At 33.3% G+C, this 21,962-nt stretch overlaps 1 protein-coding gene across 1 annotated transcript in view; it reads left to right on the forward strand.

Moving 5' to 3' along the window:
* pasi2 (Protein) overlaps nt 1-20,264 on the forward strand; it is a 39,849-nt gene extending 19,585 nt beyond the window's left edge. The window contains exons 3-6 of the mRNA XM_089104831.1: nt 5,686-5,815; nt 9,818-9,912; nt 15,460-15,696; nt 19,842-20,264. Of these exons, the coding sequence (XP_088960957.1) occupies nt 5,686-5,815; nt 9,818-9,912; nt 15,460-15,696; nt 19,842-19,928 (549 nt within the window). The 3' untranslated portion in view covers nt 19,929-20,264. The remainder of the gene's footprint in view (nt 1-5,685; nt 5,816-9,817; nt 9,913-15,459; nt 15,697-19,841) is intronic.
* Nucleotides 20,265-21,962: the final 1,698 nt, after the last annotated feature.

A 21,962-nucleotide genomic window follows, 5' to 3' on the forward strand; every position in this document is an offset into this window, starting at 1 on the left:
TATTGGTTAAGATGGCGCATACAGTGAATAGATAAAAAAGTAGAATTACCTGTGTGGCATTATTGCTTAAGATGGCGCATACAATGAACAGATAAAAATTATAATTCCGTGTGTGGCGTTATTGGTTAAGATGGCGCATACAATGAATAGATAAAAAGTAGAATTACGTGGGTGGTATTATTGCTTAAGAGGTACAAGATGGCGCTTACAGTGAATAGATGAAAAGTAGAATTACCTGGGTGGTATTATTGGTTAAGATGGTGCATACAGTGAAAAGATAAAAAGTATAATTACCTGGGTGGTATTATTGGTTAAGATGGCGCATAAAGTGAATAGATAAAAAGTAGAACTACCTGGGTGGTATTATTGGTTAAGATGGCACATACAGTGAATAGATAAAAAAGTAGAACTACCTAGGTGGCGTTATTGGTTAAGATAGCAAATACAGTGAATAGATAAAAAGTAGAACTACCTGGGTGGTATTATTGGTTAAGATGGCGCATACAGTGAATAGATAAAAAGTTTAATTACCTGGTTGGTATTATTGGTTAAGATGGCGCATATAGTGAATAGATAAAAAGTATAATTACCTGGGTGGTATTATTGGTTAAGAGGCACATACAGTGAATAGATAAAAAGTATAATTACCTGGGTGGTGTTATTGGTTAAGATGGCGCATATAGTGAATAGATAAAAAGTATAATTACCTGGGTGGTGTTATTGGTTAAGATGGTGCATAGAGTGAATAGATAAAAAGTAGAATTCCCTGGGTGGCATTATTGGTTAAGATGGCTCAAACAGTGAATAGATAAAAAGTAGAATTAACTTGGTGGCATTATTGGTTAATATGGCGCATACAGTTAATATATAAAAAGTATAACTACATGGGTGGTATTATTGGTTAAAATGTGCATAAAGTGTATAGATAAAAATTAGAACTACCTGGGTGGCAGTATTGGTTAAGATGGCGCATACAGTGAATAGATAAAAAGTAGAACTACCTTGGTGGCCTTATTGGTTTAGATGGCGCAAACAGTGAATAGATAAAAAGTAGAGCTACCTGGGTGGCATTATTGGTTAAGATGGCGCATACAATGAACAGATAAAAAGTAGAACTACCTGGGTGGCATTATTGGTTAAGATGGCTCACACAGTGAATAGATAAAAATTAGAATTACGTGGGTGGTATTATTGGTTAAGATGGCAAATACAGGGAATAGATAAAAAGTACAACTACCTTGGTGGCTTTATTGGTTAATTTGGTGCATAAAGTGAATAGATAAAAAGTAGAGTTACCTGTGTGGCGGTATTGGTTAAGATGGCACATACAATGAAAACATAAAAAAGTAGAACTACCTTTGTGGCGTTATTGGTTAAGATGGCACATACAATGAACAGATAAAAAGTAGAACTACCCGTGTGGCATTATTGCTTAAGATGGCGCATACATTGAATAGATAAAAATTAGAACTACCTGGGTGGCATTATTGGTTAAGATGGCGCATACAGTGAATAGATAAAAAGTATAATTACTTGGGTGGCATTATTGGTTAAGATGGGGCATACATTGAAAAGATAAAAAAGTAGAACTACCTGGGTGGTGTTATTGGTTAAGATGGCGCAAATAGTGAATAGATAAAAAGTAGAGTTACCTGGGTGGCATTATTGGTTAAGATGGCGCATACAGTGAATAGATAAAAAGTAGAATTCCCTGTGTGGCATTATTGGTTAAGATGGCGCATACAATGAATAGATAAAAAAGTAGAACTACATTTGTGGCTTTATTGGTTAAGATGGCAAATACAGTGAATAGATAAAAAGTAGAACTACCTGGGTGGCATTATTGGTTAAGATGGGGCACACAGTGAATAGATAAAAAGTAGAACTACCTGGGTGGCATTATTGGTTAAGATGGCACATACAGTGAATAGATAAAAAGTAGAACTACCTGGGCGGCATTATTGGTTAAGATGGCGCATACAGTGAATAAAGTAGAACTACCTGGGTGGCATTATTGGTTAAGATGGCACATACAGTGAATAGATAAAGTAGAACTACCTGGGCGGTATTGGTTAGATGGCGCATACAGTGAAAAGATAAGTTGACTACCTGTGTGGCATTATTGCTTAAGATGGCACACAGAATGAATAGATAAAAATTTGAGTTACGTGTGTTGCATTATTGCTTAAGATGGCGAATACAAGGAATAGATAAAAAGAATAATTACGTTTGTTGCCTGATTGCTTAAGATGGCAAATACAGTGAAAACATAAAAAAGTTTAAATACCTGTGTGGCGTTATTGGTTAAGATGGCAAATACAGTGAATAGATAAAAATTTGAACTACCTGTGTGGCACTATTGTTTAAGATGGCGCATACAGTGAATAGATAAAAGTAGAACTACGTGGGTGGCATTATTGGTTAAGATGGCACATACAGGGAATAGATAAAAAGTAGAACTACCTGGGCGGCATTATTGGTTAAGATGGTGCATGCATTGAAAAGATAAAAAAGTAGAAATACCTGGGTGGCGTTATTGGTTAAGATGGCGCATACAGTGAATATATAAAAAGTAGAGTTACCTGGGTGGTATTATTGGTTAAGATGGCACATACAGTGAAAAGATAAAAAAGTAGAACTACCTTTGTGGAGTTATTGGTTAAGATGGCAAATACAGTGAATAGATAAAAAGTAGAACTATCTGGGTGGCATTATTGGTTAAGATGGGGCAAACAGTGAATAGATAAAAAGTAGAACTACCTGGGTGGCATTATTGGTTAAGAGGTGCATACAGTGAATAGATAAAAAGTAGAACTACCTGGGTGGCATTATTGGTTAAGATGGCACATACAGTGAATAGATAAAAAAGTAGAACTACCTGGGTGGCATTATTGGTTAAGAAGTGCATACAGTGAATAGATAAAAAGTAGAACTACCTGGGTGGCATTATTGGTTAAGATGGTGCATACAGTGAACAGATAAAAACTAGAACTACCTGAGTGGCATTATTGGTTAAGATTGCACATACAGTGAATATATAAAAAAGTAGAACTACCTGGGTGGCATTATTGGTTAAGATGGTGCATACAGTGAAAAGATAAAAAGCAGAACTACCTGGGTGGCATTATTGGTTAAGATGGCAAATACAGTGAAAAGATAAAAAGTAGAACTACCTAGGTGGCATTATTGGTTAAGAGGTGCATACAGTGAATAGATAAAAAGTAGAACTACCTGGGTGGCATTATTGGTTAAGATGGCATATACAGTGAATAGATAAAAAGTAGAACTACCTGGGTGGCATTATTGGTTAAGATGGCACATACAGTGAATAGATAAAAAGTAGAATTACCTGGGTGGCATTATTGGTTAAGATGGTGCATACAGTGAAAAGATAAAAAAGTAGAACTACCTGGGTGGCGTTATTGGTTAAGATGGCAAATACAGTGAAAAGATAGAAAGTAGAACTACCTGGGTGACATTATTGGTTAAGATGGGGCTCACAGTGAATAGATAAAAAGTAGAATTACCTGGGTGGCATTATTGCTTAAGATGGCGCATACAGTGAATAGATAAAAAGTAGAACTACCTGTGTGGCATTATTGGTTAAGATGGTGCATTCAATGAAAAGATAAAAAAGTTGAACTACGTGGGTGGCGTTATTGGTTAAGATGGCACATACAGTGAATAGATAAAAAGTAGAATTACCTGGGTGGGATTATTGGTTAAGATGGCGCATACAGTGAATAGATAAAAAAGTAGAACTACCTGTGTGGAATTATTGGTTAAGATGTCAAATACAGTGAATAGATAAAAAGTAGAACTACCTGGGTGGCAATATTGGTTAAGATGGGGCATACAGTGAATAGATAAAAAGTACAACTACCTGGGTGGCATTATTGGTTAAGATGGCACATACAGTGAATAGATAAAAAGTAGAACTACCTTGGCGGCATTATTGGTTTAGATGGCGCATACATTGAAAAGATAAAAAGTTGAGCTACCTGGGTTGCTTTATTGGTTAAGATGGCGCATACAGTGAATAGATAAAAAGTAGAACTACCTGGGTGGCATTATTGGTTAAGATGGGGCATACAGTGAAAAGATAAAAAAGTAGAACTACCTGTGTGGAGTTATTGGTTAAGATGGCAAATACAGTGAATAGATAAAAAGTAGAACTACCTGGGTGGCATTATTGGTTAAGATGGGGCACACAGTGAATAGATAAAAAGTAGAACTACCTGGGTGGCATTATTGGTTAAGAAGTGCATACAGTGAAAATATAAAAAGTATAACTAACTGAGTGGCATTATTTGTTAAGATGGCAAATACAGTGAAGATATAAAAAAGTATAACTACCTGGGTGGCATTATTGGTTAAGATGGTGCATACAGTGAAAAGATAAAAAGTAGAACTACCTGGGTGGCGTTATTGGTTAAGATGGCACATACAGTGAAAAGATAAAAAGTAGAACTACCTAGGTGGCATTATTGGTTAAGAGGTGCATACAGTGAATAGATAAAAAGTAGAACTACCTGGGTGGCATTATTGGTTAAGATGGCATATACAGTGAATAGATAAAAAGTAGAACTACCTGGGTGGCATTATTGGTTATGATGGCACATACAGTGAATGGATAAAAATTAGAACTACCTGGGTGGCATTATTGGTTAAGATGGTACATACAGTGAAAAGATAAAAAAGTATAACTACCTGGGTGGCGTTATTGGTTAAGATGGCAAATACAGTGAAAAGATAGAAAGTAGAACTACCTGGGTGACATTATTGGTTAAGATGGGGCACAGAGTGAATAGATAAAAAGTAGAATTACATGGGTGTCATTATTGGTTAAGATGGCGCATACAGTGAATAGATAAAAAGTAGAACTACCTGGGTGGCATTATTGGTTAAGATGGCACATACAGTGAATAGATATAAAGTAGAATTACCTGGGTGGCATTATTGGTTAAGATGGCACATACAGTGAATAGATAAAAAGTAGAACTACCTGGGTGGCATTATTGGTTAAGAGGCGCATACAGTGAATAGATAAAAAGTATAACTACCTGGGTGGTGTTATTGGTTAAGATAGCACATACGGTGACCAGATGAAAAGTAGAATTACCTGTGTGGCATTATTGGTTAAGATGGCGCATACAATGAACAGACAAAAATTAGAAGTACATGGGTGGTTTTATTGCTTAAGATGGCGCATACAGTGAATATATAAAAAGTAGAATTACCTGGGTGGCATTGCTGGTTAAGATGGTGTATGCATTGAATAGATAAAAATAGAATAGTCAAGGTGCAGGGTCTTTTTCTAATTAAAAATTATCAATAAATCTTCTTTTTAAGCTTTCCCTTCTGTTTCTTTTAATGACTTGGTCTAATTTTTATATAAATATTTCGTATGTTTTGTTAATTAATGTATTTTTATTTAATTTTTGTAAATCATACCAACACATATGTAAAACATATATCATTCTAAAATTGAACAAATTGAAACAAAAAATACAAAATAGTTTGAAATATTTATTTTATTCCACAAGGTGATTCCAAAACTAAATTCAACAATAAATGTTCTTTTTGAACTTTCTGTGTTGTTGGTTTTATTTGAATTGGTCTAATTTTCGGCTAAATTTTCTCTATATTTTTGTTTTCTTTTAATAAATGTCCATTTCATTTCAGTTTGTGAGTCTTTTTACAATTGCGACTGCCATTTTTGACATTTATTGTCTAGGGATGGTCTATCCTGGAGTGCGCCACTTTGGTTTTTTTATTATGAATTTTCAGTTTGTCTATGTTGGAAATCGACACGGTAGGTTATACGCTGCTTATTCACATCTTAAATGCTGTTAATTTTTCTTTCATTCATCCATATTGATCTGTTAAACCTAAGTATCAACTATAGTATTAAGCTCATAACCATACCCAATTTTTTTTTTTTTTTTTTTTTTTTTTTTTTTTTTTTTTTTTTTTAGTTCAAACTCTTGTAGTAGAATTCTCATTGTCAGTTTAATATACATATACTGATATTTAGTGATGAAAATGTTAATATTATTTGATTTATTGAAGTTATAAAAGTAAAAACATTTATATTTTCTTCAGTTAAGTACAAATATTGTTCTGGCCTTGGGAAGGTATAGGGGTTTTGCGCCCAACTTATGTTAATTTCTGCTCGTTTTGAGTTTTACTTGGTTAATTATTGTAACTTCTGTTCGTTTTAGGTTTCATTTATTTATCAATGCTGATTTGTGGTAGTTTCACGCTTGGTAGATTACTTGATTCTATTTTTGCTCATTTTTTGTTTAATGGAGTTCTTTACTTTTCTTTGAAAAACTTATTTTGTGGAAAAGTTTTTTAAATTGATTTATGGTATGAATCATATCAGACGTCTTCGTTTACAAATGAGCAAACACAATTAGCCTACTAGTGTTGTAAAGTCGAGTGTTTTCAAAGATTGCGTGGTAATGTACGTTTTCACGTTTCGGCAATGTAGTGTTTTCAAACAGTTGATTTTCTTTATTATGAATTTTCAGTTTGTCTATGTTGGAAATCGACACGGCGGGTTTTCCATTTCTTATTGATAACTTAAATGTCGTTAATTTTTATTTCATTCATCCATATTTTCTGTATTGTATTTCAGTTTTTGGTTTCTACTTCTCTATCTAATTCTAAACCTCTTCAAGTACTTCCTAACAAAGCAAGAGGATATATTGACACATATGACGAATCATTACTTAGGCATCTATGCGAACTTCTGGGGATTTCTTTAGATAGACTTTATCTGATTCCACTTTCTATATTTTGCCATTCTGTATTTATAGTTAGTTTTCCCAACAATTTCACAATAACCTCAAAGCCTATAACTTATTTCTAATGCAATTCGTCTGATGTTAAGAGTAGATTGGAGCATTCGACATGCTCCAAGCTACTCCGACCTTCAAGTCGGAGGTTGGTTGGTTGGAGCATTTGGAACTTCACTTTAATAACACCATGATAAAGATGAACTTTTAAGTCTTAAAAAAAAAATATTAGACGCTTAGCTGAGTAGTTGTTTTCTTATTATTATTGTTTCACTTTATCTTTTTCTTGTTTTGTGTATTTGGTATCATTTTGATATTTCGTGTTGTGAAGATAAATGATTTTTTATTTGTTTATGTAATTCATTTGTTTATGTTTATGTATAAAGGTTCAGTGCTAAAGTATACTACCATTCATGTGCGCTGAGTTAAAGCTCATTTGTTTATGTATAAAGGTTCAGTGCTAAAGTATGCTACCATACATGTGCGCTGAGTTAAAGCTATTTGCTAATATATTATATACAAACTAATATATTAAAACTAATATATTTATTTATTGCTAATGAAACTGTTCTAATCTTCTCTACTTGGAATTAATTAAGATAGCCTGACAAAATTTGGTTCGTTTAAAAAAATAAGAGCATTATGGCCTTGAGGGGAGATAATCCTGGAACTGGATTAAAAGTGTTTTATTATATCCAACTTGCCAAAAAACCTTCAGAGGTTCGGCCTTCCATATACAAAAATAACAAAAAAATCGCATTTTTCCTAAAAACAGTGGTCACAGAAGCGTGTTTATTTATTTTATTTTATTTTTTTTAGAATTAATTGTATACAATCAGTGGCTCTGAAAAAAAAATTGTGAGAGGGATCGTTCATATTTTTTTTTCAAATTCTTCTTGAAGAAAGAGAAGAGATTGAAACCGTTCATATTATAATTATTATTTATTTATTTTAAATCCTTTTTTAAGAAAGAGAAGAGGTTGGGCCACAGTGTCGTTTTCAGTTGCCGTGTACTGCAAAAGGATAATATTTGGCCCAAACAGGGCCAAATGCTAACAAATGAAAGCTTCTGCAACCTTAGGGCCATGAGGTGGCAAATATTTCGTCTATAAACATGTATAGAGTCGACGCAAAAAGAAGATTATTACTAACAATTATTTTAAAGCCTCGTTTAAATGAGATGATTTATTTGAGACTCCAGTAATTTATGTTCAGTATTACGTAGTTTCATTCCATGATTTAAGAGGGGGTCGGTGAGTGCTTCCTTGGATGGCAGGGAGGGTAAAACCTCAAAATTTGTTTTTTAAGACTGATATTTTTGGGTAACAACAGAGTTGAATGAATTGTAGGGGATGTCACACCAAGGTTAAGATTGCCCTGAAAACTTTTTAAAGAAGAAAAGAAAAATGTGAATTCAGGGTATTTTAGACCCCACCCTGGAACTTTATTGTTAGGGCTGGACCATTTGGAGGGGATTGTATTGAACCAGGTACAATTACTGCAAACAACATACCACTTGAGAGCTAATTCAGCCACAAAACTGTCAGTTTTGTGGCTGAATCTGTTTTAAGGGTTGCCACTCATCGGTGCAGAAGGTCCTGTGGCAGGCAGGATTCGATCGCTGTCTCTAGAGTTTCCAGGCACGGTCGTATCAAACCAACGGGTCTTTAAGTAGAGATAAGACTTATTTTGAACTGTTGTGTCCTTTTTAAGTAAAAAAAATTCCTAGAATTTGTATAAATGTAAAATATAAAAAGATTTTATAATATCTATAAAATATTTATATAAAGATATGAATATAAAAGATGATATAAAATACAGAAAGATATTGTAGATTTTATATTTTTTTAAATATACAAAGTGAAACTAATTCTTGGAAATTTCTGGATTTTCAAATTGGACCATCTTTATAGATCCATTGCATTTTATTTTATTTACATTTAATTAAGTGACATCTAATATCGAGCTATTATGAGAAAAATGAAAGTGTGATAAAGAGCAGGAAGTTCAGAGGGGTAGGTGAAGAAAGAAAATTTTTGAAAATTTTAAGATCGGTGGATGATACTGTCAGCAATGGATCTGCAACACATATTAGGTCTAATGAAGCCTAACTCACATAAATAAATTGACTTTTGATTCTGATTATGAATATGTAGTATTCATTAATTTTTTAATTTACTCATCAAAAGTTAAACTAAATGGTTTTCTTTATTTTTATTTTATCAGAACTGGTACAAACGTCACAATAATATCATAAATGTTTATTAATTTTTTATTCTTTCTTTTTTTGTTCATTTGCCTGACAGATTCTTAAAATAGTAAATGAAAATCAACGAACATGAGTTAAACCCTCCAACGATTTTTTGAGAATTTGGCGATTAACCGCAATTTCTATATTTTTAAGTAGTTTTTTCTTCTTTTACATTATACCGAATTCGGTACCAACATCATAATAAAAACGCAAATGTGTTTTGAGTTTTCTTTTTTCTTTTTTTCCCCATTTTCTTTCCTTTGTTCGAGAGACCTGTAAAATAGTACTAAAATATTTTACAAAAGTGAGGCAAACCCGCTAACAAATTTTGTTTTTTGGCTCACGACCCAAATTTCTACCTTTTCAAGCTCTGTGTTTCTTCCGTTTTTTTACCATACCAAATTTGACGCCAACATCTTTCTGATAATGCAGGTTTGTCTGAGTTATTTTAGATATTCAGTGGTTCAGAGACTCTAAGTGTATTTGGCAAGGGCATATCTAGGATTTTCGTTCTGGGGGGGTCTTTTTATTGGGGAAAGGAGCTTTACGAAATTCTTTAAAAACGCATCATAAGTCTTTTATACGTGTTTTTGTTACGTTTTTTACGAGTCGGACACACAATTTGGGGGAGGGTTCAAAATTTGTACCCCCCCCCCCCTCTGGATACGACCTTACTATTTGCTTTGGATGCATTTTCCAAACTGTGTTAAAACGAACCTGTATTTCTATATTAAAAGTTTTTGATGTCTCCGTTTTTTTTTAGTGCGAAACTGTTTGATCGTATTTGCGTTGTTTTCATTCATCGCTGCCGTTGCTTTGCTTGTCACCAGTGTGATGTTTCTCAAAGCTCTAAGGAAGGTTAGTGTTTTTTGTTCTAATACCAAGGACATTGAAAATGACATTGGATTAAATTGGTTAAAATTACACAAGTATATATTTTAAACACTTAGGAAACTGGGAATTATATTTATAACTTAAAAAGACCTCCTTTTGCAGTTATTCGGTTTTGATATTAACGGGCGTCAAATTAAAAAAATCGAAACGTGGGTAAAAAAAAAGCTAAAACACCAAACAGCTTAAGAAGGTTTAGCTTTCTTTTAAAGTTCTAGTGAAATGAAAGTTCAAATAAAAATAAATTCTATTAATAGACAGTGATAAATTTTCACAAAAAAATACTAGATATTTCAGTCACATATGCAGTGACCATCATCAGTAGTAATACTAAGCTAAAACAATTAAAAACAATAATTTATATACAAAATAAAATAACTATATATTGTTTAATAACCTTCTTTTTTTTCAAAGCAAAACCGGAAGCGAGTCTCTTTGACCTTCTTCGTTCGGGTTTGTTATCATGATTTGAACTATCATTTGGACAGAGACGCGTCTCTATATAAAAAACATCATTCATATGTTTCATTTAGTTTTTTTTATTTCAAAAGAATCACCCCCCCCCCTGTAAAGTTGTTTTGTAGCCTATGTATCTGAAAAAGTACTTTATTGGTTTTCAGCAATACGAATTGGATTCAGAAAATAGAAAAACATGGTTATACCATGCAAAAACAGCAATAAAAAAAAAAATATGATTAAATTTTTCATTTCATTTTCCTTTCACAGAGACCCCTCCCCCCGTAAATTAGTTTTGTAGCCTATCTATCTGAACAAGAATTTCATTTATCTTCAGCAATAGAAATTTGATGCAGAAAATAGACAAACATGGTTATACTCACGTAAAAACAACAGTAGAAAAAAAACATGATTCGTATATTTCATTTAGTTTTTCCTTTCACAAAGAATCCCACCCCCCCTCCGTTAATTAGTTTTGTAGCCTATCTATCTGAACAAGAACTTCATTTATCTTCAGCAATAGAAATTTGATTCAGAAAATAGACAAACATGGTTATACTCACGCAAAAACAGCAATAGAAAAAAAAACATGATTAGTGTATTTCATTTAGTTTTTCCTTTCACAAGTAAAGTACTTTTGTAGCCTGTGTATATGAAGAAGAACTTCATTTGTCTTCAGCAATAGAAATTTGATTTAGAAAATGGAAAAAAAACATGGTTATACCGTGAAAAAACAGCAATAGAAAATAAAAATAAGACATGATTCATATATTTCATTTAGTTTTTCCTTTCATAAATATGACGTAGATAATTTCGGAGACCAAACTGCCTTTCTATGACGATAAGTAAAAGTTCAAATAAGAATAAAATCCTTTTAATAGACAGTTATAAATTTCACAAATAGTGATAAATTTCACAAAATACTAGATGTCGGTCACATATGCAGTGATTGTAATCAGTAGTAAAACTAAACTAAAACAAATAAAAACAATAATTTATATACGAAATAAAACAAAACTACATATTGTTTAATAATCTAATTCTTTTTAAAGCATAAGCGGAAGCTAGTCTCTTTGACCTTCTTGGATCCGGTTCATTAGCGTTGAATAAACTAACACTTGGACAGAGGTTAACTACTTTGGGTGAAATGAACTTTACTCTATCAGACTTTGATAAATTATCGTAATTAGAGTTCAAAACAAATTCACCCATGTCTCTATTAAAGCCAAAAATTTCCAATGAAGGTGGCAAAGTCTTCTGTGTCTTCTAATTGAAAACGAAGTGTTGAGTTTATAATTTTATACTTGGTTGTCTCATATGACGTCAAATAATGACGTAATATTATACCAAATATGGCGTATTTTCGACACAACGCCTTAAATTAGATATACTTTCTTCAGACCACACTGCTTTTCTATGATGAACAAATAAACGTCAAAGTTGTATTTTTCTTTAGAAATCAACAGATTGTTAATGCTTGGATTTTTACAGACGAAAAACGTTGTCAAATTCAAATAACTAGTTTTGCCTTTTTATTTTCACAGTTCAACATTGCAACACTGGTGAAAATTGTGCACTGCCGTAAAAGTTCATAATTTTGAAACAAACAAAAGAAAAATCTTAGAAGATCTTGGTTTTAGGCTTAAGGTCTATATCGATTGGAAGTGTCGTAATTTTGTTTAATTGCATTTTGGCCTTCTATCTGCCTTTTTTTTTTTTTTTTTTTTTTTTTTTTTTTTGTGCCATGGAATCCCAGAAAACTATTTGCTGCATGATTAGACTTGAGGTCGTTCGCCAAATTAAAAAAAAAAGAAGAAATGAAACGGGTGTGAAATAATAAGAACAAAAGCTGAAATATATGACACCAAATAGCTTAAGAAGGCTTAGCTTTCCTTAAAAGTTGTAATTGTCTTTGGGAATTAACAGATTGTTAATGTTTGAATTTTTACAGGGGAAAAACTTTGTCAAATTTAACTAATTAGTTTTGCCTATTTATTTTCACAGTTCAACATTGCAACATTGGCGAAAATGTCGTACTGCCCTAAAAGTACATAATTTTGAAACAAACAAAAGAAAAATAATAAAAGATCTTGATTTTAGGCTTAAGCTCTATATCGACTGGCTATATCATCCAGTAAAATTTTTGCCCTCTATCAGCCAAATTGCTGTTTTGCGCCACGAGATTTCAGAGAACTTGCTTTTGCTGCGGCTTTATTTTCAAGGGGGTGCGAGTCCTGGTATCGCTGGCTATTTGATTTTGAGCGGGGGTCAATGGTGTGACTCTGTAAACTCTTGCAGAGGCAGACCCAGCTCTAAATGGGTACCTGATGAAATCTGGGGGAAAACACGGGAAGCGTCGGATGATTTGCCCCCAACCACACATTGCACTCCCGGTCAAAGGTATCAAATCAGAAGATCGGCACCTGTGCAAAGTGGACCATTGATCAACATGCGAAACAGTTTTTTTTTAGTTTTATTTTGCTGCGTTATTAGACTTAAGGTCGGTCTAGAAAGCTAACATGGTTTTGTTTTGATGTCCTTGGTGCTTCTTTATTATTATAATTATCCACTTTATTTTAAACATGGTTGTTTGAGATTTGGAGGTTGTAGATTTCTTTAGTGTAGCTCAGCCATAGGCAATAACATTTTTGCTTTTTATTCATAAGAGTTGACTCCTAAGCGATTCAGATTTATAGATGGATAGATTTCTTTTCATACACATGTGCTCAATTCACATAATCATTTTAATTAATTTACATTTCCAAAATTGGGTAAATGCTGAAGGATTAAGCAAAATAGGGTAAATTTGGAGATATTACCATTACTGAGCTATGAATTAGATGTACATACAGCTTGATGCCTTTTTATGCTATTTCTAAATATACTAATTGTTTTACTCGGAAGTACTTTTTTAATTCCTTTATGGTCCCTTAAAGATAATATATTTTTCTTTTAATTTTGGCTACAGAAAAGGGTTAAAAAGAATAGTTCTTACTTCTTAATATGCAGAATAATTGTAGTTGACATATTTTGATTGCAGAACCATTATAGTCCCCCCCCCCTAATGTGCAAATATATAGCTCAAATCATATACTTCTCATGTGTTTCCTGGTTCTTGATTTCGTCATAGTCGATTGAATTTACGAGTACAAAGGTTTAAACAGGGGTGGTGTTAACAGCTTAAATTAAACACTGCAATTTTTTTTTTTAATATTTATAAATTTTTTATTCAATTGGATCATGATGAATCAATGCCTGCGGATTATGTAACTTAAAAAAATTGAATTATGATCAAATAGTTAGTTTTTAGTCAATATGTTTGGAGACAAATGTATCATCTTTAAGGGTCCATAAAGGGCTTAAAATTGAATTATCGAGTAAAATGACTATTACATTTGGAAAGAAGATAAAAAGGCACTGATTTGTATGTTCACCTAATTCATAGCCAAGTAAAGGAAGTATCTCCAAATTTACTGAAAAAAGATTGCAACAATTATCCGCAAAGAAAATGCTCATAAAAACAGGAGAGAGGGAAGAAATGAAAGAAAAGAGAGAAGGATAAAGGGAAAGAGATGCCAAACAAGGAGCAGAGAAAACAATTGCAACAGGATACCATAACTAAACACAACAAGTTAAACGTAATTTGAATACGTAATTTGAATTTGACTATAAATCTAAATTTAATTTAAATTTTAATTTTGATTATTATCAAGCCTATTTAATCGTTCTAGAATTTTTTAATTTAAGATCTACTTTGTAAAATTAATCAAAATTAACATTAAACAATCCATATTAGGAGGGATTTCAACTTAGTTATCTGTTTGGTCTTAATGCTTGTAGACTGTAATGTTACCCCCCCCCCCCCCCCGACATAGACTATACAATATATTTCATCTTGGCACTGGCAAAAGGTATCAGCAAACGCTATTTCAAACAATTATAGTGGTGTTGAGACGGTAAACTCAGGCTTGGATGATTTTCAAGAGTCAACCTTGTTGAACCTTTGACGAATCCGGTTTGAGATTCCGACAAATTAGGTTCCAAATTCAGTGTGTCTGAGGTTTGATCGAAGACTGAGTGCAGAGTTTGAGCGCCAGTTAAAAGAATTGAAATACCTAACAGTTATACGTAAACTTATGCGTAACTAAATACGTGTACAGTTAAGAACCTAGCCAAAGAGTGCGGAAAACGGATGAGAGAGGAACCTTCAGTTCTTCTATGACAAAAAAGAAACAACTAACGAGATCTAGAATTACCGTTTTTAAGTTAGTTGTGTTGCCCTAAATAAAAATATTTGTGCATTCTTTTTGTTTTATCTCTATTTTTACATTTACTGTAAAAGACGAAGACTAAAAGAAAAATTTTTGCCAAAAGGGTAAAACTGGTGTATCTGCGTAGACCTGCGTAGGGAATGAAAAAATTAATTCCGCCACAAAATAAAGCCTATATAGCAACACTGTCCTTTACTTGTTTAAACCCAAAGCCATTCTGAAAGGAATAAATTGAAACCCGAAAAGTAAGCATTTATCGATCTGATGTTCTAAAAAAAACTTGGATGTAGACCTTATTTAGCGTTATGGGTAATCAAATCATGTAGCCTACTATGGACGCATTCCATATCTCCTAATGATCGCTAATTTGGATGTGAAGCGTGCCTCTGTAACATATTCAAAATTGATTTATATGCATTGTTCGTTCATGGAACGCAGTCTCGGCCACAGAAGACCTCTTTTTTACCCTGATACAATCTCCCAGAAAAATGAAAAAATAATTTTCTTCGCTATACAATTGACGGCAGAAGTCGAAAGCAGGTATCTGTTTCTGATCTATGTGGTTAAGATAATTCAGATTTAATTTATTTTTGTGTTTTATTGTCTTCAAAAATTCTCCTTTTTCTCCAGTTCATAAAAAGAATTCGTCCATGGGGCAATGCTGAATACGAAATATTGTAAATTTTTCGGTCTATTTTTGGTTGACCGTAATTTGAGTAAAAACGGCTTGAAGATTATTAAATCTAGTCTATTGAGGATCAAAAATTCAAATCTTTTTGTTTTTCAGGAAAACGAGAAGAAAATAGTTCCATGGCTCTACTGTGGTGCCATCTTCTATTTATGGCGCCTCTTTGCATTCATTTTTGCGACCATCGTTAACGACATGATTTTCGCCTATAACATTATGATGTGTCTGCTTTGGATTTTTATTATTCTGGCGGGGGCCTACGGATGGATTGTCTCCTATTCCTTATATCTCGATCTTTGTGATCTAACACGACTTGAAGATATAGCCCACTTAAGGGTAAGTATCAACAAACTTGATACTTTTTTTTTCTTTTTTTTTTATCTGAAGACTAAATTTCGTAAATACCGTTTAATAACTAAATGTTTCCAAGAAAGACATCTAAAAAGCCCCTCTTGGGTTTTTAGTGAAAAAATTGAATCTTTTCAATAAGATAATTTATAAAAGAAGTGCAAAATTGATCTTCCTTATATTTTCAGTAAAATAATCAATTTTTTGCCCAAATCATGGGTTTTCCAATGGGTACGAGTAAACCTCCGCTTTGAATAACTTTCCTCTGAGACATCACGTTTCTGGGGCCGGTTTGTCGATGATATTATCTCTGTGTTGGATCATGGAGACGTATTAATCTTCAATAAATCTCTTTTTTTCTTTTTTTTTTTTTTTTATAAATCTAATCTCTCTATCTAATCTCTCAAATCAATAAATCTCTCAGTCTTGAATATTCGATTTATAGGAAACCTACACTTAATGATAGGTATTTGCATTGCTCTTCCAATAACCCTCATCAAGCTACTGGAATCCATCATAGAAAAAAGATAAAAAAAAGGCAGAAAAGGGTGCATCATCTCCACAACCTCCAACATATATCAACCCTTTGGTGGGTGATAAGAAATTCTTTACTGTTTTGCGCTATTTTCCCACACTAATTCACAAACTGCAAGAATTCTAAAAAAAACATAACTTAAATGTCACCTTCAAAAATTCTAATAAAATTCAGAGCAATTTTAACAGCGGTAAAGATAAAAGGCATTTTGGGCAGTGGTGTTTATAGAGTTCCCTGTTCTTGCGGTTGTTTCTACGTTGGAAGAACCCACCAGCAATTGGGGGAGAGGTTTTCGGAACACAGACCCTTAATCGACAAAGCTATGGAGCTACGCCAAAGGCTTTCTCAGGTTGGGGCAAACCTGAGACTTTTGATTCCGCCTTGGCTCAATATGTGTATGACAATTCACACACATTTTATTTGACAACTCCTCCATTACTGCCCCCGTTAAAGGTCTCAGGGAGGCAGCTGAGATAAAAAGGCACATTCACCGAAAGGTAGCTCTCAGTAGAGACACTGGAGAAACCTATTTAAGCCCCATTTATACTGAACTAATTAATTCTGATCGTTGTTGTAAAAATCAGCAAAATCACATTTCGCAACCTAACCTAATCTGTGATAGTGTCTTACCTGGGAAGCGATTAGCTTTTAAAAATGCTCTGTATAAATTAACAAATTGAATTGCCATCGAGTATTGCATTTTTATTCAGTTACCCTTTTACCGTTACATTGGGAGGATCCTCATATTTTAGCTCTTGTGTTTGTTGTAAGGTTTGATTTTTTATATTATCCTTGGATTTTTATTACTAATTTTTATTTTATTATCGTATACTGAGGACGGTCCAGCGGAGGTCTTGACTGAAATATTTGCATTGTAGTGTACGTTTTTCATTGGCCTGTACTATCCTTGTTTTTGTCTTCTTTACTGTTTTTTTTTCTTCGTTTTTTAGCATTTAGGACAAAACATAACACCTTTCAGGAAGAAAAAGATTTTTTTTTTGATTTCCCCCTTCCCTAAAAAAAAGTTGCAGATTTGCAACAGGCCATTCAGAATATTGTTTGTAATGCAACGATACTGCTAGTTTCTATTTCTAGATTGATTTTTTTATGGGTTTTTTTCTATATATGTATTATATTTTTTCTATGTTTCCTATATTTTTCTATAGTTTTTTTTCTATATATCCAGAAAGCAGAGGGAGAACATTAGATGCGTGATTCAGAAAAACAAATTGAATTCAGATCTATAGCCCTGATTATTTTGTTTTTTGTAGACGAGCTTTTTGAGTTGAAATTCGTGTTAAATTTGACGTTGAGGCTATAAATGAAAGGTTGAAAGTGTATTATTTCCACACCAAGTCCAATTCATAAGAAATTAGAGTTTAAATTATGAAGTGCCTGGTCAAAGAACTTGTCTGACGACAGGTATACAAATAAAAACAAATTTGCTCTAATTGTGCAATAGAGAAATACTCGTTTTAGGAACCCCTTATGTAAAGTCACGTGATAGTTTTCAAATTAGTGATAGGTTGAGAGTTACGGACACTTATCGATTATTTAGCTTGGCAGTTTTTGATAGTAAAACTAAAAGTTAATGTTAAAAAGATTATGTAGCCGATTCTGTTATCACAATCATATCTACTTAAATGTATGTTATGTACAGTAGACTTGACGTTAAGATGTGAATAAAAATAATATCACTTCCACAGATTGCTTAGCTTATACGGAATTAAAGCTAAAAAAATTTTAAGTATGCACTCCTTCGTTTTTGTCACAGTAGTATCTTTGTCGGGATAGGTTTCTTCTTGTTTTGTGACGTTAACAGGGCTCCTTGAACTTAGTAGCCTAATGCTTTTTGAACACAAAAAGTTTCGCTAAATTGTGACAATCTTGCGATATATTTGGCCTAATACTACCTAATAGGCCTATTAGGCCTAATAGTGCCGAATAGGCCTAATACTACCTCCTCTTTAGATGAATGCCTGTCTTGAAAGAGTTTGTAGGGCTCGATTCCCTTTAACACTGACCTTTGTAAATGTGTATACTGCTACAATTAGAATTTAACATTTATTCCATGGATATCAGTCAACTAAGAATTTTAACAAATAAAATTGCCAAAATTCGGCTCTTTTTAGGTGTAAAAAGTTAAACTTTCCAACTTTTTACAATCGTAGAAAATTTTCGGCAATTTTAAGAAATGACACTTTCAGGAACGTATCTATAAATGAAATTCTGCTGTATAGTCTATAAGCTATGTATTGTAGGCAACGTTTTTGTTTATTCTATGGATATTAGTCAACTAAAAATTTTAACAAATAATATTGTCAAAATTCGGCTCTTTTTAGGTGTATAAAGTTAAAGTTTCCAACTTTTTACAATCGTAGAAAATTTTAGGCAATTTTAAGACATGACAATTTCAGGAACGTATCTATAAATGAAATTCTGCTGTGTAGTCTATAGGCTATGTATTGTAGGCAACGTTTTTGTTTATTCTATGTATATTAGTCAACTAAAAGTTTAACAAATAATATTGTCAAAATTCGGCTCTTTTTAGGTGTACAAGTTAAAGTTTGCAACGCTCAAGTAGATCAAAAACCTGTCTGGATCAAAAAGTGATTCACTTTTAAAAAATAGCTTGCTCATATACAAACAAGCCTAGATTTTAGCTGCGCATTACCCTGTGTGCAAGAGACCCAGAATCGCTCCCGGGGGGGGGGGGGCTGCAGCCGGGATAGTTGCCCCGGGTGCCGTGGTTTGGGGGTGCCGCGGCTGGGGCATGGCCAATTTCCCACTTCGATTCAGCTTTTTTGCTTAAATTTGAGTCGGGAGGGGGCGCTGTAATTAATTTTACCTCGGGCACCTCCAACCCCTGAACGGCTCTGGAGATCCCATAAAAATATATGTTGTTTTTCTTCGTATTTTTTTGAGTGTTTAAGGCATTATTTAAATAATCGAACAAAATTATGTTTAAACAGTCGGCACTGCAAGAATTTATTAAATGGTTTTGACCATTTTGACTGTGACTTTTTTGACCGTTTTGACTTTGACAAGCCAAATTAACTATCACGCGAAAGCTATTTTTGCCACATATTTTTAGCTTTTTTTTAACAAATTTTTCACCCAAGTTTCTTTGTTTTTTTTTATTTGGTGCTCACAAACATCCAAAACTGTATCATACAATATCGAGATTTTGATTATATAAATATCGAATATAAACATCGAATATATCGAAAATCGATATATAAATATCGAAATATTTCCAATTTTTCCTCATTTTTATTATCTATTTGATTAAGTTGCCACTTAACTAGATCAATTAATCAGATATAATTTTCAATGGCCGTAGTACTTCAATGATGTTCAAAATTTGTGTGTTTGGACAGTTTTGTTATGTTGGGACAGAGATTGACTGTATGAGAATCAAGAGGTTTTGTTCCCAGGGTGGGGGGGTCAAAAACATGAAAAACAAATTTTGGGCCACTTCTAGGGCCTTCGGGCGAATCCCCCTTCCCTCTTTGGTCAGGTATGGCTTTCACACAAACAAAAGAAGAACCAGAAGGAATTTTAATGTTGTTTTTAATTTTATGGTTTTTGTTTTCAGATGGGAACAATGAGCTCTTTAAATGTTGGTTTGAGCTCTCGACCAACTACACCGTTCAGCACCGTATCCACATCTCACATGGTTTGAGTGATTTAAAATATTGAATTTATCCGTCCATTATGTGTGTGTTAAATGTGCTAATATATATTTTTCTCTGTTTACAAGGCATTCTTGCATGTGTGACATATCATATCAGTATCATGGCACTTGGATGTGTTTAAATTATAAATAGGCTTATATGTTTTAGTCTTAGAAGTTCATGGTTGTAGATAGCTATTTTACTTCGGGGAAAGAAGGGGGAATTACTGTCTTACAGTGCTTAGCTTTACACTCGCTCTATAAAGTTTCTCTAGAGTTGTACATTTTTCTATGGGGACTGAACTATCCTATGTTAGAGAAAAGAAATACATGGATCTGATTTTTTTTGTTTCTTATACAATGTAGGCTACATGACGTACATTACAATGTACATGTACATTACAACGTACATACACTGCATTACATTACAATGTACATTACAGTGTACACGACGTATGAAACCAAGAAAGGAAGGGATATAATAAATGAAAAATAAAATCAAATAGGTGAGAAAACGAGGATTTTGTCAGCCAGTGGCAAATTATGAAGACGAAGAACAAGCAAATATTACGACCCGGACCTGCGCCAAGTCGTCCTCAGTTTAAAACAATAAACTAACCTTTCAAAGTGATACCAACAAGAGCAGAATAGATACGCATTGAGTATATATTCTTCTCTTGTTAGGTTCAGTTCAAAAGGCTAGATTTTTTTTTTTTTTTTTTTTTCATGAGCACTGAGGACGACTTGGCGTAGGTCCTTGTCAAAATATTTGCTTGTCTTTCGTCTTCATACTTTGCCACTGGCTGACAAAATCCTCGTTTTCTCACCTGTTTGATTTTGTTTTTCATTTATTATTTCCCTTCCTCTCTTAGTTTCATATGTCGTGTACTGCCAGTGTGGTCATAGAATGTATTTACAGTGAACAGGGTTAAAAAAAGATTGTAAGAGTTTTAAATCAAATGTGGTTTAATTTTCTTTATGTTTCTGCTCGTCTTTAAGATGCGGGAGGACCTACGTCCCAGCCTTAAAAAAAATCAATAGCTATATTGGGAAGTGTAAGAAACATATGGCCAGTGTTGCCACAATAATGTATTTCGCTAGTTATAATGTATATCGGCTGTCATATGCCAAAACCTAGTATTTACTCAAAAATGAGATTTGAGCTAAGGTGAACTCCTTTAATTTTTATATGGCAAGTCCAATAGTGCGGTCGGAATTTTCTGATCGGTTTTACTTTCCGAGATACGATCTTGTATCTGCAGTACTAAAAAAAAATCCATTCGTTTTCCGCAGCCAAAATTTAGATCGGATATTTTAGAGTTGTTGAACTTTAAAATCTACATTCCATGGTAAATAGAGAGATAAAGATAAAAAAGAAAAACTTGGGAAATCTATTGACGAATTTCCGTACAATAATGGAAAAAAAACAATATTTTGTGATTTTCTCATAAATTTGGAAAAAAAAACTACTCGGTTTTGGATGAGGACACCATCTTTCCTGTGAGAAAAATATCGGGATTATACGTCAGAATTAGATAATTTTCATTTAAATAACAAATCCTAGAATTAGATTTAATTCCCGCTAAAATATTTGTATTTTTTGCTTGTATTCCCAAATTAAGTCCAATTTGGGAGTTGGTCCTTTGGAAATGTGACGCAAAACTCGTATTTGAATGACAAAGTTTAAACACAATTATCTTTGAACTTATATTTGTTGTAAAATTTAGGTTTTCAAAACAACCTTATTGATTAGTGTTTCTACTTTGGGGTTCGTTTATCTCTGCGATTATACCCATTTCGTTCTTGATTAGGTATAAAACTAATTATTGAATTCCATATCCATTCTACCGTCTTATTTTATGACCTTGACTGGACATTTTGATTCTTATCAGCAAACTTAGTGTTTAACCTAGGGCTATATCCAGACAGAGGGGAGGGGGGGGGGGCTGGGGCGCTAGTAGTCTATTAAACTGATAGCAAATATAAAAATCAACTATCTAGGGTTTCTCTGATAAGGAGGAAGTAGTTTTTTTGTTGTTATTG

The sequence above is a fragment of the Artemia sp. Qi Xiang Cuo genome, chromosome 19, assembly GCF_049724085.1.
Source record: "Artemia sp. Qi Xiang Cuo chromosome 19, ASM4972408v1, whole genome shotgun sequence".
Taxonomy (NCBI): Eukaryota; Metazoa; Arthropoda; class Branchiopoda; order Anostraca; family Artemiidae; genus Artemia; species Artemia sp. Qi Xiang Cuo.